The 12,477-nt window shown below is 34.9% G+C and overlaps 1 protein-coding gene across 6 annotated transcripts in view; it reads left to right on the plus strand.

Annotated features, from left to right (window-relative positions):
• Positions 1-12,477, plus strand: part of ZCCHC7 (zinc finger CCHC-type containing 7) — a 114,811-nt gene that overhangs the window by 91,319 nt on the left and 11,015 nt on the right. For all 6 annotated transcript variants that reach the window (XM_038170247.2, XM_038170248.2, XM_038170252.2 and 3 more), the window contains one exon: positions 683-718. In XM_038170247.2, coding sequence (XP_038026175.2) covers positions 683-718 — 36 coding nt within the window. The remainder of the gene's footprint in view (positions 1-682; positions 719-12,477) is intronic.

Genomic DNA, 12,477 nt, shown 5'->3' on the forward strand with positions numbered 1-12,477 from the left:
TTCCTTTAGGTCCATTGTCTAATTGTAGTGATAGAGAATCTACTCTGTAAAAAATTTTACAATGGGCTGTCCTTACAAGTTTGTTTGCAAGACTTGCAAGTTATTTAAAAAAAAAAAATAATAAAGCAAGCAAGACATTGTAAAAATTGAAACATTAAAGCAATCTGCTATGCTTCTTGTTTACAACTCATCTGACATTAGGCTACTGAGGATTATTACATGTAACAATTATGTTTTGATTAGGATAGAGATATGTGCAAAAATACTAAAATATTTTTATTTCTACATAAAAGGAAGGTACCTTGTGATTTAATTTCCAAAACACTGTATAAATGTAAAAAGGCAGAAAATTTTAAATTTCAATTAATTTGTGTTTGTTTTACAGTATTAATACTTATTATAGTTAAGAGCATGCTACTCTCCCAAACTTCTAACCTTCAGAGAAGAAGGGGAGAGAGAAAACTGTTACTGGCTTTCTGACAATGGCAGGGAGTGTGTTAAACCAGTGTAAAATTCAATTAAACTGTCTAGCCAGGTTTTTGAAGCTGAAATGCAGACCCTTTCAGTTAAGCTTCTTATTTTCCTGTGACCGACACCGGTGGATACTGTGTTATGCCAAAACCAACAGGCTGTAAAGCACCTTGTTTCATGCTCCTAGCTGATCAATATTTTTATTTTCCAGGCTTGCCCAGAAATATGGAGGCAGTATCACCTAACAGTAAGTAGAAACACCTTTTTTATTTTCTTCTACACCCAACCTATTTACTCTTCTGTGAACTGCTGACCATAAAATATAGACAAGCATCTTCTGCAAGAAGATAATAAACATCTGAAGAGTTTTTGAACTGAAGAATGCAATGAAACACTGTCAGTATTTTTTAAACATCTTTAGAACTTCTGATTTTGTTTTTATACTATAATCATTAAATGAGTGTCTTGCAGTACTCTCTCCTCTCAATGACTACATTTACACATATAAAGAGAGTTAAATTTTAAGTTGAGATGCATAGCAGAAGCAATAATCCCATCTCAGATATCCCAAATTCTGGTAATTAATCACCATTAATGACAAAGCTCTGTTTTTAAAGGAATAAAATAAATCTCAGCTAAAGAGAGATGTTAATTTGAGAAATACACTTTATAAACTTTCGTAGATGTTTGCCAGTTGCCAAGAATATAGCTATCCTTCTGTGACATGTGTGAGTTGACCTTTAATCGTTTAAGCAAAACAAAACAAAACAAAAAAAACTTTTTGAACTGTAGCGGTATATTACTTAAGGGTTTTCCTCCTATGTAAAAGAGAGACAAAAATAAAACAAAATGCTTTCAAAATTGGCTAATATTTAAGCCTGGGACACTATTTAACTGGTTAAAACTGTATTTAAAGAATTGGTATCACAAATGTTGAATACATTAATTTATAAAACTTCTATATATAAAACTGCCTTTAAATACTAGGATATTTGCTGTTCATCTGAATCTTTGTTGTCACTGCTGTCCAGATCTACCTCTTACTATTTACCTGTTATATATTTTTAATCACTGTTGTCCATTCAGGATAAAGGAGAAAAGTTTGTTCAGTACTTTTCTTTACGGGTGTTTGGTGTGCATATTTTCTATGAGCAATAAATGTGGCATGTCGTTTATAATTTGTTGCCTCCACCACTTCGTAATAGTGGAATGCTCTTTTTTTTTCTTTTGGATTTTGCTAAAATTAGACAAAAACTGTGCTGACAACCTCTTGCTTTTCTCTTCTGTGTAATCATTTTAAAACAACGATCCGCACTGGAAATCCTCCACTCTCTCTGAGCACTTGTAAACAGAACTGAGGTAGTGATTTTTTTAAAAGAGTTTAGGAATAGGTGCATTTACTGAATATTTCTGCTTGTATTTTTTAAATTGCATGAAGCAAGAAAGTAAATACTTTCATTATATTTTTTAATGGTGCATATAAAAATATTTTTGAAATGTTTATGATATCTGGAGCCTAGTAACCACATATGTATATTAGGTACTGCAATGTGATGGGTTCTGTTTTTACTGAGGTATAAGATTTCATTTTATTTTATTCTTGCTTGCCGTTGAAGATTCCTCAAAAAGCCAGTGGTGATCAATACTTCAAAAATATTTATTTTTGTAGAAATTACAGAAGAGCTAAAAACTGGCAAAGTTTTTGTTATGAAAACATTTGAGGTAGCTGAGGTAGAAAATTTTAGATGAGAATTTTGTAGAAAGTGTTCTGAGTACTTTACCTTGTATAAAAGTAAAAGCATTTGTTCAAGAACTCTTGTAGACAAATAAAATAGTTACGGAGTGTATTATTAACAGTCCCGTTTAGAAATTATTAGTGCTATTTAGAGACGTTTTGAAATGTAGTCAGATATGGATACACAGAGATAAATAGGCTTGGAGTCGGACACTAGCTACTTCTAAATACTTCTGTGTTTTCCAGTAGACTGCAAGTTATCTGTAAATAATCCAGAGTTATGATATCTGGGAAATACTTTGCACTTCTCCATTTTATGCATGGGAAGAGCCATTGTGACTCATTTAAAGTTACATTAATAGTCAGATTAAGACGAATTTTCAAAATCTATGTGGTAGAAGACATGCTTGATATTTTTAAATTAGTTTATACCTTAAGATAATGTAATATCTGAGTTGTTTAAATGTATGAGGCCCAACTTTTATTTTTCTGTTTAAATATTTTTTGCACCCACAGCAGAAAAGACTAAATAGTTTTCTTGAAAGAATTAAAACTTCTTTAATAGAATAATGTATTGTATTGTGTATTTTTGTAAAGAATTATAAGTAAGAAGTAGTTTTTTTGCTCCCATATCATCACATTTGTATTTCGGTATAGAAATTACATTATAATTTCCCTAGTTTAGAATAAATGCCTCTGTACAAAACGGTAAGTGTTTAAAGAAAAATAACAAAAGTTACAAGTTACATGTTAAACTCCTTTTGTGGTTGTTACTGTGCTCTAGAAACTGCCTGGTTATTAGCAAACAAACAGAAGCTACAGTGGGTTTTTCCTATGCTTTAGCCATTGATTTAAACTGATATTGGTAAAGTGATCATGAGTGTCACACCTACAGGTAAATGTGTGCACAAATAAAACAAGGTATTCCAATTTTCAATAAAAGAATACTTCTATGATATTACTTACAGAGAACCATTACAAAATTTGTCTAAATGCTTTGCATTATGTATTCTTCATTAATTACTGTGAATGTTTGTTAAAAAACAGACAGCCTTATACCTTTCTCTTTTGTGAAGCTTTTGGTGATTTTATTCATTATCTGTGTCTTTCCTAAGAGATGGACTGCCATCTATTGACTTATTGTAGCCCCTGCACAGGAATGTGGATTGACTAGAACAATGACTAAATAATAAATCCATTCTGCTGTTATGGATGGTGGTAGGTTTTTGTTTACATTAGCTGTGGTGACAAATTTTGGCACATTACAAACAATTTGTTATATGGGCAGAAATGTCTTATTCTAACCAAAATAGACTGGTGATGCAAGAAATCTTATGAGCAGTTGAAATGGCAAAAAGGATTATAAGTGGAATATTTTAATTTGCCCTTTGATAGAAGAAAAGATTATCACATTGTATTCAATGAAGCTTAAATTTAAAGGCTCTGTGATAATCAAAGGTTTATAACTGGATGAGGTTAGTTTCTTTAAACTTGTTCTTTCAACTCTCTTAGGTAAAAATGTTCTGGAAAAAAAAAAAAAAAAAAAAAAAGCAGAACAATCCAGTTCCCACTTTAGTTTAAAATAATATTTATTAATCTCTTTAAAATGGTGATGAGAAACTTTTGCAAATCATTCTCATTTTGCCTGATCTCTGTATATTTCTCCTGTGTCAGAATAGGGAAATTACATTTGTCAAAACATATTTTTCTTTATATAGGTACCTGTTTATTTATCTGCAATAGATAGGTCAGTTTTGATACCAGCTTATGTTTATCAAAGAGGCTATTATCAATTCAAATAATAACACAAGGAGTTCATTTGCAGATCCAGGATAAACAGTTTTGATCATGGCTTACTGCAGTGTAAATAATAATAAGTGTAATTTTTTCACTGTCAGGGCATTTGAAGGTCTCATAAAGCTTTTTGTTATAGATTATTAGGAAACTTAGCGTATAACTTCATTGTTCTAAATGCCAGCCACTCCACAAACCCAGAGAAATGTGGTCTTAGCTCCAAACAACATGCCATTATATCACTTTTTCCCACATCTTAAGGTTATTGGGGGTGCTTTTTCATCATCAGAATGTTTGGCTCTTTTTATTTTTCCTTTTCTTGTTCTTTTGGATTTTTCCACAAAAGGTAGAAGCATTTATTAAATATTTTGTACTCAAGTGGAAAACAGTTTATGGCCATGCATTTACAGAGAAAGGAGTCAGGGGAAATACTTGTGAGATTAAGGCACCATACAATTTTCATTTGTTCTGTTCAGTTTTGCAGTGTATACTTAAAAAAAAAAAAACTACCATCAATAAAAACAAAAAATGATAGCATCCTTCTGCATTTAACGTGGTATCTGGCCATGTAACTAGATCCTGTGGCAGCTCCCATTTTAAGTAAATCTTAGCATGTTGGAGGGAAAGAATAAGCCTGCCGTAGCCCAGGCTTAGACATTCATTGTGGAGTCTGCGGCTGTGAGTTTTGTGAGAGAAAGCCGTTTTCCATTTCTGAAAAATGGCCAGCTAAATATAGGAACTAGATTAAATATTAACCACATACAGCTTTGGAGAAATAGCAGGATCCAGAGCTGGTATTTGGTGGGAGCATCACTTAATGGAAGAAAGTTTGTTTAGGTACTGTACGTGTACTTGTGGACAAGACCTTGGGTGCAGACCAACCCCCCTTCTGGAGGTCGGCTGATGGCTTACTGCTGGTTACCTCATGGCACTGGTGAAAGGTGTTTTGTAAGCACTCTCATTTCAACCCAAGAAATTACATCACCGGAAAATAAAGAGATTTTTTTTTTTTCCAGCACATAGCGAGCCATGTTTTGCTCAAGGCGCGAAGCTGCACTGTGTGAATTCTTTCATGTGAGCCTGGCTGAAACAAAGCTCAAACCCTTCCTGCGTGGTGGCAGCTGATAGCGGTACTGAGAAAACATGCAAATGGACACCTCAATATTTTGAGATGAAACAAAATATGCACTGCCTGTACACAGATCTCCCTGCGTTTGCAATCCTGCTTAATTGTTCAGAGGGGCTAATGGTATACAAAAATGAACATAGCAAGGCCAGCTCGGGAAGAAAATGTGGATGCAATAATCAAATAGGAATTTGTATGGCAACTATTAGTATCATCTTCAGAAAGTACATGCAGAGTAACGAAATTCTGTCCCCAAAATGGACAGCGCACAATTTTTGTTTTTTAATTTGTTTTTCAGTATGTACGCATATGTTAAAAAGCATATTCTGCTTGGACTAGGTGGTTCCTTTCTGCAGAGATTGCTCATGTTTAATAACCTCTTCTCCCCTTGTACAGCTCTGGCAGTAAGGACTCCTTCCCCCATCCCCTGTCTTCACTAGTCTCATTTATATTAAAGCTGCTAGATCAAGATGGCCACCAACAGAGTTTTAGAACAACCAGAATTTTTAACTAGCAGAAGCTATCATTTAACATGCTTTTTGACAGTTTGTTAATCTTACTTTTAATCCACTTACATAAAAGAAGGTGAACCAGGAATTGGCTGTTTTGGCCTCTGTGCGTAAAAGACATGAAGGGACAATGAATCTTTTGTGTTTAAATTTTGCGCTCGGATTTCTTTGTGTGCCATTATTAAAATCCCTCATGGCCTGCCACATTTTTTCTGAAATAAAAATGTAAGCAGTGTTGCTTAAAGTCAATTTGTATCCTTTAAAATGTGGCTTTCGTAAAGAAAACATTTTAAATGTTATTCTGGTGCAATATACTGAAGCTTAAGAGATAGAGTGTTTGTTTTCCAGAGAAGCATTGTATGTTTTGTGCCAGTGAAGGATGGGTTTACAAGTATTTTCAGGAAGAGATTAAGCTTGACTTGCCCATGTGCGGGGACAGGGCTGCTGCAGTGGCTTTGAACATGTGGTGACATTGGCAGTGGCATTTCCTCTGGTCCTTACATGATACAAGGTTGCCAGACCACTAGATTGTCATATTTATGTTAAATATAATGGATTTCAGCATTTGACAAGTTTCATTATGATTGTTTTAAAATAATTCTTATGAATAGTAAATATGCCACCTAGTTGATGCTCTGGACAGTGTATTTTCTCGTATTTTGGAATTGCAGAGCAGGCCCTCATGTCAACACTTAGGCTGCCATTCAGTGTGATATTTTACAGTGAAGTCAACACAGAATTTCTGGGAATATGAGTTGAGAGTGAGGATATCTATCTCCTCTGAGACTGGGGGAAAACGAGGACACCTGGAACATGAAAGTGTCCCCACTCTTGCCACGGAGAGAAAGGTGACTCCGTGGTTCTTGGGTTGCATGAAAATTTTGTATTTTCTGAGAATTTATGGTTGCCTTTTTAGCCAGGAAAGGAGGTGGAACAGATGTTTAATAACAGTTAGCAGGTATTTTGTTTTTACATTTTATGCATGCATTGTTCAAGGCTTAGCCACCTATCATTTTTGCAAGTGCCGTTCTGAGATAGATGCTTTGTAAATGTCTGCCTGCACTTTACAGTTGTTCTGGTGGAAATGAGTATGCTAAAGGTGGTTGGTATTCTATCTAAAAGGTCTCTTGGATCTCATTTTATGTTGTTTTTATTTTTCCGTACTACTTATAAATTGTCCCACATTATTGTTCTCTTTTAAGTTTCATATATTTTTGAGGATGTCAGAAAAATAAACCTAAAATCTGTTTTTCTTGAAAGAAAATGCATTTCACAAAAAATAGTATTCTTTCTGATAGCTTTTATGACACACCAAAAAAAAAAAAAAAAGGCTTTCAGGTTCTGAAGTAACTTATTTTGAGCAAATCCTATTCTGTAGCTTTCAGTAAGGAATATTATTAGAAAGAGTTCTTTCCTTTTTTATTTTTCCTCAAGACTGTATTTAAAATAATACAGAAAAATCAAGTAGCTTAAACATCTTTATACAAACATACAGTGTCTACAAAAAATACTGCTTAGAGTTTGTCTTTTCAGGAAGTAATGTGTTTTACCTAATGCGTCTAGCCGCTTACGAGTACTGAATGAGGAATGGTGTTGGGATGAGGGTGTTGATTAACTTGAATTAGAAAGTTCTAACTGATAATTTGTTAAATGCCAGCATGCCTTTGCACTTGCACTTTCTTCCATGGGAAAGAGTTACAGTTTTTTGGTACTTCCTTATTATGGAGGACAGATCCTTTACTGAAACCTCTTTGTTTTTACATCACAGAATTGTAGGAGCTACCCCATCTCAGCGTCTGGCTCTTACTACACTAGACCAGAAAGCTGAAATGACTCTTATGAATTCCAGACTCCGGCACGGACCTGAGAGGCTGTTTTGGATGGACTGTATAATCCTCCAGCAGCACAGTAATCAGCTGTCACTTACCTTAATCATTTAAGCATGGTAGAAAGCATGCCTGCTTTCTCTAACGTTTTATCTGTCTCATGCTCTTCCCCATCTGCCTCCCCAGAAAATAAAATAAAAGGTGCTTTTAAATTGAGGGTTAAAGACTGATTACATCTTGACCAGAAATTGCATTTTGATATATTTCTGGAAACAGGCTGGGATTTGGGGAAAATAGAAAGCCTGGCTGACTGAACCAAATAATTTCCATTGCTCTGATTTTGGGGTTCCAAATAACCTCTTCAAACTGTTTGATAAGTAGCATCCCCCCGAGGATCCCTAACTTCAATATGCACATTATAGGAACATTTGTGTGCATTTAACATACGCACATTTAAGGAACTCAGTTTTCTGCGAAATTGTATGTTTTGACCCTGCCTTTAACTGGGAAAAGGAGAAGAAGAGAAGGGGTTGGAAATCAGAAGCTTTATATATTGTAATAGTTTGAATGTTAAAATATGTGGTTAACTAACCTGTGAGTGCCTAGGAAGTTATTTGTGCAGTATGCAGCATTTTTCAGATGCTATGCCAGCAATCCTGGTGGTAAAATGAGCTCACGACTGGAAGAAGACTGGGAAGAGCTGCCTCTCAGCCCTACTAACTTGTTGGCAGGGATTGGTCTATTCTCTACATATAAACTACTTTCTTTGCCCAACATACATTACATTTGTGACACAACAAAATTCTTAGATAAGTAGTAACTTAAACAGAAAACAGGGCAATCATGGTGAGATTCATTGCTGAAATTTTTCCCTCACACACATAACTGCACTTCTGTTAAGTGAAAGGATTAACTTGATCTTTTTATTAATGTTTGCAGGTTTAGTAATCATTTTCTTCTCTCATCCTTTAATTTGAGAAAACGACTTCTACAACCATTTAAGTAATTTTTGTTATTTCAAGTCTTAACAATCTAAATAAGGAAACTAGCAGTTTTCAAGCTGAAATCAGATTCATGATGAATTTTAGAAACAGGATTTTAGTTGAGAAAAAAATCAGTATTATGTGACTTTTTTCTGCAGTAAGTTTTGTTTGTAAAAATTCATTTTAAAGTTCCTACATTCCTGAAAAATATTTTTCTGACCTTGACATGAAGGTGTTTTTTCTCAGTTTTATTAGAACTTAGAGTTAGTTTCTTAAAATTCCATAGTAAACCAATAATTATGTGATTTATCAGATATGCTAAAATATATATGAATTGTACTTTTAGGTAATTAATATAAAATTTATTTTGCTGCACTTTTCTATTGCAAAGTGGAAGAAGTCTAAAATGCCACTGGAGCATAAATATCTCTCGACTGTTTACACGTATTTTGTAACCATGAATCATACTTTGCTTGTCACATCTCTACTCAATAGCAGTTTGTAAATTACGTGCGTTAGTAGTACTGAAGCTGTTGCATGTTATCATACAAATACTTTGCATTTTAAAATCTTACAGGTGTTTAGCACTGACAGTCTATTTAGCTCTGCTATGGCAGAAGCGTATGCAACTGTCCATGTTCTCTGCCAGAACTGCTAGTTCATCTTGTCAATGATCCATGTATTAGGAACAGCTAAGAGCTCATGTTAGACTGTAACTTTCTCAAGTTATGCTTGATCATGTTAATAATCTACAGATTAGGATTCCTTAAAAGTGTTCACAGATTTAATTCTGAGAGGGGCTATCAAGTAAATGATATTAAAATACTTGTTAAGTCCTGGCATGTGAATAAAAAAGATACGTTCCTAGTGACAGAATTACTCTGTTCGTGTTTTCATATTTTGGAAACTCAAGCATAGAGGCAGTTTAAAGAAGGCCTGTTTAAAGTGATGAGTTGTATACGTCATTATGCTATAAGTATGTACTGTTTTGCCACCTTACTGGATTAGTGTCAGAGCATTGGGTTATTTGGATAATATATTATCCATAGGTATAACAAACATAATCCAAAAGACATGAATATAACTCAATTGGGCACAAATAGTTACTTCTCTTGGCAGCACTTCACATTGAAACAAATTACGACATTGCTGTCATTGGCTGTTATTTTCATCTCCAACAAAATTTGATAAACTTTTTCTTGCTGCTTCTTTACTTATGTTACTTTATAGTTTGATCTGCCTCTAACTTGATGAGGCTCCTTTTCATTGTTCCCATCTGCTGTGGTTCTGCAATATAGACAGCACTAGAGCAATATTACTGTGTATGTCACAGATGTATTTTGTACAAGTTTTGATTCTCCAGAGATATGAGAGAGGAAAGATTTACAAGAAGAGGTACTATTTTATAGTACATAGGTGATACATTAAAAAAAAAAAAAAAAAGTCACTGATAGGTTTCGGAGGCAGCATCAAGTCCAAAAGCTTGTGTCTTTTCTTTTTTTTTTTTTTTTTTTTGTGTGTGTGTGTGTATGTGTGAAACTTAGGGGTTCTGTGCCTGTTAGAGTTCATCATCGTCTAGCTATACAGAAAATAATTTGCACACTGGCAATTTTAGTTTGTCTCTCAACTTTGCAGTTTAATTCTGTTTCTCAGGTGTATTTGTAACTTTATTCAGTGTTTAAAAAAATGAATGGTGACTGCCTGTGCTTGAACTTACACATGCACTGAAGGATTTCTCAGGACTGTTTGATAATCCTGAAATATTTTCTGCTTTGAAAGTAATTACACTGGATTTGCTCATGATATCTAGTTTCTGTTTGAATTCTTCTGATGGCAGATGAGAGCCTGTTTGAATTAATTCTGCTTTTCTGATGATGGTATGAGGAGGGAATGAGAGGGAAAGTAACAACAGTGAGATACTCAAAAGTTGGTTTGCAGGAAACAGCTTTGAGCAATGAGGTATCTGTGTGATGTGAGAGAAGAGAAATCTGAATTTTTGTGATCCATTTTTAGACACTGTAGACTATTTAGAATGTCCCAAGTCATATAGAAGTAAACAGCCTTAAGTATCAGAATCATTTTAAAATGTGTGAGGACATGGAAGAAGCTTTTCTTTGTTAATGGTTATCTACAGGCTGTCAGACATTTCTTCAAGGGCATATTCTGGATGACGTCACTTGTTATAAAGATAGAAAAAAATAATTACAGTATTACTGAATATATATGATGCTTTTAAGTAGAGAAAACAGGAAAAATTATGGTGAAACATATGAACATTAAGATGCACAGTTAATATGTTGGTAATATAAGGAAAATTATTAGTCAAAATTGTCTGTCAATAAATGACATTACAGGTTGAAGCCTAGGTGCCAGGGAGTTTAAAGAGAAAAGCTTGGATTATTTACTTAGAGTGTACCCCGTTCTAAATAATGGGGTACAAAAACTCACTTCTTATGCACCACTGTTCCGTCTCATATGCTCTCGCAGCATTATCTTTCACTTGCTTGTCTTCACCTAAATGTAGCTGTGATCAGAAATCACTTCAAAATAATTATTTATTAAAGATGCTTGCCTAAGAGAGTTATTTGAAGTGTGTTACTTCCTCCTTTTTCATCTGATTGTGAAAGATGATTAGTACATGACATAAAGGTTAAAGAGATAGAAAGGAAGCTGTAAATCATTTAGAATGACAGTAAAAATTAAAACCTTGGGCTTTATTGCGTTCCCCAGTGTATTAACTAATAAATATAACCATGCTTTAGTTCTGTTCATCTTCTGATTTTACCGGCTTTGCAAATGTTTGTGCTCAGATTAATGTAGAAATGTATGTGTAAGTATGCATGTGCTTATTGCCACGACTGCGTGTGTGTAGTGTACGCCTGTAAGCGCCCTCTGTGTGCCTATGTCTGAAAGTGTATATATATATAAAAACACTTGGCAAGTCTCGTAATAAACATTCATATAAAATGTGTCCCCATGCATGAGTCTCCTCCTCCTCCTCCCCTGCCTCTTCTCCCTTGCTCCCACCTCCCCCACCCCACTTCAAAGCTTGTGGTCCTTTTTCCATCCTTGTACTAAAAGGTTTCTTTGTAAGCTAGGCCATTTGTCCATCATTGTTTGGGGTCCAAACAGTGGTAAAATACCCTGTCACCGATCCAGAGTGTTGTGAATGGCAGCTTCTCTCCGGACAATTGGCGGTGGTGCCGAGAAATATTCCTGAGAGGATTATTTAACCTTTCAATTTAGGGGGCACAAAGCCTGGCTGATTAATGAACTTTCTGATGGGCGCTGATAAGCGGATCTATTTCTTTATTTCCTCTAAAAGTGATTCCTTCTCCTGTCCCATATTACTATAATCTTAAACATAAAATGTAGCAAATAGATTAAAAAACAGCACTAAAGAGTTTATCTGGCTGGCAAACTGAAGGAGCTAAATTAAAATTGGTAATGAAAGCAGTGGCTGAGCCCTGTATATGTTTTTTAAATGCGCTGTGTATTTTGAAGAGACTTATTCTCTAGCTTGCCTGGTAATGACTGCTTTTGGTGCACAGTCCGGGGCTGGCTTCTGTTATCCCCCCAAAAAAATGAGTTGTGTTATCTGGATGACTGCAGACACATATGCATCCCCCTTTCTCACTGCATGGGCAGACAAGGTCGATAGCATTACAAGGTATTTGTGGCAGTGCTTGTTTCAGTTTTCAGAGCTGCCAGTTTTCAGCCAGATTTGAATTACAAAAGAAGAAGCTGGCATGAAAATTGAAAGGGTTTATCGGCTAGTCTGAAGCCTCATAGCACATTGCTTATTTATGCAGTCCATTTGCACCAGGAAATGTAAAAAGGAAATACATTTTAAAAATAAGGTCATAAAGACCCAGATATGTTTAAGATGGCAAATAAAATATAGATACCTATAATATCTTTCCAGGAAACGATTTCACTTAATGTTGCACGTTACTTCAGAGGAGCATTTGTTACTGTCATAAATTTGTGCATTTGTGTCACTGCATAGATAGTCTCTGGGGATTAAGAAGGA

Source organism: Anas platyrhynchos, chromosome Z, assembly GCF_047663525.1.
Source record: "Anas platyrhynchos isolate ZD024472 breed Pekin duck chromosome Z, IASCAAS_PekinDuck_T2T, whole genome shotgun sequence".
Lineage (NCBI taxonomy): Eukaryota > Metazoa > Chordata > Aves > Anseriformes > Anatidae > Anas > Anas platyrhynchos.